General features: G+C 43.9%; 1 protein-coding gene across 1 annotated transcript; it reads left to right on the plus strand.

Moving 5' to 3' along the window:
• The first annotated feature begins 825 nt into the window (after positions 1-825).
• LOC147975026 (uncharacterized) lies at positions 826-2,445 on the plus strand. The gene is made up of 5 exons (XM_087520237.1): positions 826-1,053; positions 1,165-1,329; positions 1,390-1,500; positions 1,610-1,624; positions 1,696-2,445. The coding sequence occupies exons 1-5, from the start codon at positions 826-828 to the stop codon at positions 2,443-2,445; spliced, it is 1,269 nt and encodes a 422-aa protein (XP_087376363.1).
• The last annotated feature ends 4,492 nt before the right edge of the window (positions 2,446-6,937 follow it).

The raw sequence follows: 6,937 nt of genomic DNA on the forward strand, positions 1-6,937 counted from the left end.
GGTTTCTTTTACTTCAGTACACAATGCTAAAACCTGGACCTTAGTGTTAGTTTATGGGCCTTGTGATGGGCCTCTCCGAGATGATTTTGTTCACTGGCTTTATCATCTGACCATCCCACCTGATGAACATTGGCTACTCCTCGGGGATTTCAATTTTATAAGGTCCATGGATAATAGAAACCTGTCGGGGGGGATGTTAACGATATTTTCCTTTTCAATGAGATAATTGGTCATTTGGGCCTCTTGGAGTTGCCATTGAAAGGGAGAATGTATACATGGTCCAATATGCAGGAAAACCCGCTGCTGGAACAACTTGATTGGTTCTTTACAACATCGGATTGGATTTCCATTTACACAAACACGGTGGTACTCCCCCTAGCGAAAACATCGTATAATCATGTGCCATGCATGGTATCCATTGACACAACCATTCCAAAAGCCAGGGTTTTTCGTTTTGAGAATTATTGGGTTGACATGCCAGGCTTTATGGATTGTGTCAAGCGGTCTTGGGAGGCTCCGGTTTTTTCTGACTTGTCTGCGGCTGCAATTATCTCCAGGAAGTTCAAACGGTTACGAATGGACCTCAAAGTGTGGAGCAAAAATATCTCTCACATTAAACATCTGACTTTGAATTGTGCCAAGGTAATTATACATTTTGACGGGCTTGAGGAGTGGAGGCCGCTCACAACTCCTGAGTTTAATTTTAGAAAGATAGTTAAGTTGCACCATGAGAACTTGTTGCGTATTCATTACATTTATTGGAAACAACGGTGTACAATCAGATATATCAAGGTGGGTGAGGAAAATTCAAAGTTTTTTCATGCAATGGCCTCAGAAAGATTGAGAAAAAATGCAATTGCTAGTCTTAGGGTTGATGGGAATGATCCAGTCTCAGATCATACACAAATGGCTGGAAGTTTGTGGTCTTCTTTTAAGAATAGGATGGGTCATGCTCAAGGCATTACCATGGGATTTGATCTCCCACAGTTGATTCAGCCAGTCGATGGGTTGGAGGTTCTCTCTGCTCCTTTCTCACAGGAGGAGATAAACAAGGTTTTAAAGGAGCTACCCACTGACAGAGCACCTGGACCGGATGGTTTTAATGGCATGTTTATTAAGAAATGCTGGCCTATCATTAAACATGATTTTTTGATGCTCATACAGGCTTTTTATGATGGAGAGCTATCTTTGGAGAACATCAATGGCTCACTCATCACCCTTATTCCCAAGATGATTTCTCCTAAGGGACCAGATGATTTCAGGCCCATTTCCCTTACAAACAGTTGTCTGAAGTTCCTCACCAAATTGTTGGCAAATAGGTTGCAGAAGGTAATTTTGCAATGCATTCATAAGAACCAGTATGGATTTTTGAAAATTAGGTCCATTCAGGATTGCCTTGCATGGGCATTTGAGTACATTCATCAATGCAAGCAATCAAAGAGACCAATCATAATCCTTAAGCTGGACTTTGCCAAGGCTTTTGATACAGTGGAGCATGAGGTAATTCTACAAGTTCTTCATGATAAAGGTTTTGATAGCAAGTGGATTGCTTGGGTTAGGGAGATTCTGTCATCTGGGACATCTTCTGTTTTACTGAATGGCATTCCAGGGAAGCAATTTATATGTAAGTGTGGGGTCAGACAGGGTGATCCTTTGTCACCTCTCCTTTTTGTTATTGTTGCTGATCTGTTGCAGTCTGTGGTCAACCATATGTTGGCTCAAGGGTCTCTGACACTCCCAATACCATCCCATGATCCTAACTACCCAATTATCCAGTATGCAGATGACACAATCATCATTTTGCCTGCTGTGGAGGAACAATTGGTGGCTCTCAAGAATATGTTGGCTGTGTTCCAACAGTCTACTAGTCTCAAGGTGAATTTTGCCAAGTCCTCTATGATACCTTTGTATATATCTAATGATGAGGCCCTCAGGTTGACTGCTCTCCTAGGATGCAAGATAGGTGAACTCCCTTTTACTTATCTTGGACTACCCCTTGGTACCACCAGACCCAGAATTGTGGATCTCCTCCCCCTTGTGGATAATATTGAAAGAAGGCTCTCTGCTAGTTCTGCAATGCTTAACCAGAGCTCTAGGTTGCAACTGTTGACTTCAGTTCTAACTTCCATGCCAAACTATTTCCTCTGCACCTTGCATATACCTCTTGGAATCATCAAGCAATTGGATAAGATCTTCAGGCAATGTCTTTGGAGAGGAAATACAGATGCACCTAAGCAATCTCTGGCAGCTTGGGACCTGGTTTGCAGGCCTAAAGATAAGGGTGGGCTGGGCATCCTCAATCTAAATATTCAGAATCAGGGGCTGCTTATGAAACATCTACATAAATTCTACAATAAGCATGATGTTCCTTGGGTATCCTTAATTTGGGATTCCTACTATGACAACATTGTTCCTCAGGCAACTGTATTGACTGGATCTTTCTAGTGGAGGGATGTTTTCAAGCTAAATGATTCTTACAGGGCCATTGCTTCTGTTCATATTAACATGGGGGACACTGCTATGTTCTGGCATGATGCATGGCATGTGGCTGGCTCTTCCATGCCCCTTGTAAGGAGGCTTCCTAGGTTGTTCTCTTTTGTGATTGATGATAAGGTCTCAGTCAGGGATGTGCTTCAGACCCAGGACCTTTTTTCCATGTTCTACCTACCCATCTCCCAACAAGCTGCTGCAGAGCTAACAATTCTGGAAGGTTGGCTGCTAAACTTGCAAAGAGATCCTCTACTTCCTGATCAGTGGGTGTGGCCTTCCAAATCTGGGTCTTTTTCGGCCAAAGGGTTCTATACTATCATGCACTCTAATATGCCCACTATTAAGCCATGCAAATGGTTATGGCAGAGCAGATGCACAATGAAGATTAAAGTCTTTGGTTGGTTATTGTTCTTTGACAAACTCAACACCAAAGATATGCTGGTTCGAAGACACTGGAGGTCCCAAGATGAGGATAATCTTTGTGTTATATGTAATGCTTATGTCCATGAGGACAGATCCCACTTGTTATTTTAGTGCAATTCCAGCTCCAGAGTGTGGAACTACCTTCAGATTGACTGGTCCAGGGGTCTAGTACCCAGGAGTATGTTTCCAGTGCCAGAACCAGTTTTGGCCACCCTTTTTTCTTTGAAGTGATGCGCACAGCAGCATGGAATATTTGGATCCTCAGAAATGGGAGGATCTTTAGGGGGGAGCAGGCTCGTTTTGCCACTTGGAGGTGCAATTTTATACATGATATCCTTCTTTTGGCTCATAGGCTTAGCGTTAGCGTGAGAGCTCAACTCATACCTTGGGTCAATGCCCTTCCGTAAATATAGGTTAGCATCAGCTCTTGCCTTGGGCCAGGACCCTTTGTAACTGTAGGTAAGTATTAGATAGGACTCTTTTTTTGTTTTGGCACTCTCTCAGTGCTTTGTATTTTGTTGGGCCTTCTCTTCTTTTAATAAAATGGGCTATGGGGTTTTAACCCACAGTAAATATTCAAAAAAAAAATAATGTAATGCGAGGGATAAGAGTTTATGATGGGTACTTGGTATGTCTTGACTTGGCATAGATCTCCCCGGCAACAGCGCCAGAAATCCTTCTTGCTACCTCTTGAGCGTGCGTTGGTTTTCCCTTGAAGAGGAGAGGGTGATGCAGCAAAGTAGCGTAAGTATTTCCCTCAGTTTTTGAGAACCAAGGTATCAATCCAGTAGGAGACTACACGCAATTCGCCTAGTACCTGCACAAACAAACAAGAACCTCGCAACCAACTCAATAAAGGGGTTATCAATCCCTTCACAGTCACTTGCGAAAGTGAGATCTGGTAAAGATAATAAGATAAATATTTTTGGTATTTTTGTTGTATAGATTGAAAAGTAAAGATTGCAAAATAAATGATGATAAAATAGCTAGTTGATGGGAAAATAATATGATGTAAAGTAGACCTGGGGGCCATAGGTTTCACTAGTGGCTTCTCTCAAGCTAGCATAAATTACGGTGGGTGAACAAATTACTGTCGAGCAATTGATAGAAAAGCGCATAGTTGTGATGATATCTAGGCATGATCATGAACATAGGCATCACGTCCGTGTCAAGTAGACCGAAACGATTTTGCATCTACTACTATTACTCCACACATCGATCACTATCCAGCATGCATCTAGAGTATTAAGTTCATAAGAACAAAGTAACGCATTAGGCAAGATGACATGATGTAGAGGGATAAAATCAAGCAATATGATATAAACCCCATATTTTTATCCTCGATGGCAACAATACAATATGTGCCTTGCTACCCCTGTTGTCACTGGGAAAGGACACCGCAAGATTGAACCCAAAGCTAAGCACTTCTCCCATTGCAAGAAAGATCAATCTAGCAGGCCAAACCAAACTGATAATTCAAAGAGACTTGCAAAGATATCAAATCATGCATATAAGAATTCAGAGAAGAATCAAATATTGTTCATAGATAATCTTAATCATAAACCCACAATTCATCGGACCTCGGCAAACACACTGCAAAAAGAATTACATCGAATAGATCTCCAAGAACATCGAGGAGAACTTTGTATTGAGACCCAAAGAGAGAGGAGAAGTCATCTAGCTAATAACTATGGACCCAAAGGTATGTGGTAAACCACTCACACATCATCGGAGAGGCTATGGTATTGATTTAGAAGCCCTCCGTGATCGAATCCTCCTCCGGCAGATTGCCAGAAAATGTCCCCAGATGGGATCTCGCGGGTACAGAAGGTTGCGGCGGTGGAAAAGTGGTTTTGTGGCTCCCCTGGATGTTTTCAGGGTATAAGAGTATATATAGGCGAAACAAGTAGGTCGGTGGAGCCACGAGAGGCCCACGAGGGTGGGGCGCGCCGCCCTACCTCGTGGCCGCCTCGTTGCTTCGTTGACCTCCACTCCAAGTCTCCTGGATTGCGTTTGTTCCAAAAAAGATCATCGCGAAGGTTTCATTCTGTTTGGATTCCATTTGATATTCCTTTTCTGCAAAACACTGAAATAGGCAAAAAAACAACAATTTGCACTGGGCCTTCGGTTAATAGGTTAGTCCCAAAAATAATATAAAAGTGCATAATAAAGCCCATTAAACATCGAAAACAGATAATATAATAGCATGGAACAATCAAAAAATATAGATACGTTGGAGACGTATCAATGGCCACCGGTGATGGATCCCCCTCCGGCAGGGTGCCAGAACGGGTCTAGTTTGGTTTTTGGTGGCTATAGAGGCTTGCGGCGGCGAAACTCCTGATCTAGGTTATTTTCTGAAGGTTTCTGTATTTATAGGAATTTTTGGCATCGGGAACAAGTCAGGGGGTCCCCGAGTCGTCCACGAGATAGGGCGGCGCGCCGGGGGGGTAGGGCGCGTCCCCACCCTTGTGGATGGCCCAGGACTCTTCTGGCCCAACTCTTTTACTCCGGGGGCTTCTTTTGGTCCATAAAAAATCATCAAAAATTGGCACGTCAATTGGATTCCATTTGGTATTCCTTTTCTGTAAAACATAAAAACAAGGAAAAAACAGAAACTTGCACTGGGCTATAGGTTAATAGGTTAGTCCGAAAAATCATATAAAATAGCATATAAATGCATATAAAACATCCAAGGTTGATAATATAATAGCATGGAACAATCAAAAATTATAGATATGTTGGAGACGTATCAAATATTCCCATGAAACAATCAAAAATTATAGATACGACGGAGACGTATCAGAGATGCATAGCAACGAGAGGGGAGAGTGTGTCTACGAACCCACATAGACCGAAAGCGGAAGCGTTTAGTAACACGGATGATGTAGTCGAACGTCTTCGTGATCCAACCGATCCAAGTACCGAACGCACGGCACCTCCGCGATCAGCACACGTTCAGCTCGATGACGTCCCTCAAACTCTTGATCCAGCTGAGGCCGAGGGAGAGTTCCATCAGCATGATGGCATGGCGACGGTGATGATGAAGTTACCGACGCAGGGCTTCGCCTAAGCACTATGACAATATGACCGAGGTGCGTAACTGTGGAGGGGGGCACCACACATGGCTAAAAGATCAACTTGTGTGTTCTAAGGTGCCCCCTTGCCCCGTATATAAAGGAGGGAGGGGGAGGCCGGCCGGCCAAGCTAGGCGCGCCGGGAGAAGGGGAATCCTACTAGGACTCCAAGTCCTAGTAGGTTTCCACCTAAAAGAGAAGGGGGAAAGGAAGGGAGAGGGGGCCGCGCCCCCAACCCCTTGTCCAATTCGGACTGGGCTTGGGGGGGGGCGCCACCTCCTGGCTGCTGCCTCTCCTTCCTACTAAGGCCCACTAAGGCCCATCAACTCCCCGGGAGGTTCCGGTAACCTCTCGGTACTCTGGAAAATATCCAAAATTCTCCGGAACCATTCCGATGTCCGAATATAGCCTTTAGATATATCAATCTTTATGACTCGGCCATTTAGAGACTCCTCGTCATGTCTGTGATCTTATCAGGGACTCGGAACAAACTTTGGTTCATCAAATCATATAACTCATGATACAAAGCGTCATCGAACGTTAAGCGTGTGGACCCTACGAGTTTGAGAACTATGTAGACATGACCGATACACATCTCCGGTCAATAACTAATAGCGGAACCTGAATGCTCATATTGGCTCCTACATATTCTACGAAGATCTTTATCGGTCAAACAGCATAACAACATACGTTGTTCCCTTTGTCATCGGTATGTTACTTGCCCGAGACTCGATCGTCGGTATCATCATACCTAGTTCAATCTCGTCACCGGCAAGTCTCTTTACTCGTTCCTTAATGCATCATCCCGTGGCTAACTCATTAGACACATTGCTTGCAAGGCTCATAGTGATGTGCATTACCGAGAGGGCCCAGAGATACCTCTCCGATACACAGAGTGACAAATCCTAATCTTGATCTATGCCAACTCAACAAACACCATCGGAGAC

This window comes from Triticum urartu, chromosome 4A (assembly GCF_056163025.1).
Source record: "Triticum urartu cultivar PI428250 chromosome 4A, HENAU_Tu73, whole genome shotgun sequence".
Classification (NCBI taxonomy): domain Eukaryota; kingdom Viridiplantae; phylum Streptophyta; class Magnoliopsida; order Poales; family Poaceae; genus Triticum; species Triticum urartu.

Excerpts from the sequence above, each read along its gene's own strand:
- LOC147975026 (XM_087520237.1), top strand. The coding sequence starts at position 826 with ATGGCCTCAGAAAGATTGAGAAAAAATGCAATTGCTAGTCTTAGGGTT. Across the intron at positions 1,054-1,164 it reads CACAGGAGGAGATAAACAAG|GCTTTTTATGATGGAGAGCT; the intron begins GTTTTAAAGGAG and ends ATGCTCATACAG. Across the intron at positions 1,330-1,389 it reads TGGCAAATAGGTTGCAGAAG|GATTGCCTTGCATGGGCATT; the intron begins GTAATTTTGCAA and ends AGGTCCATTCAG.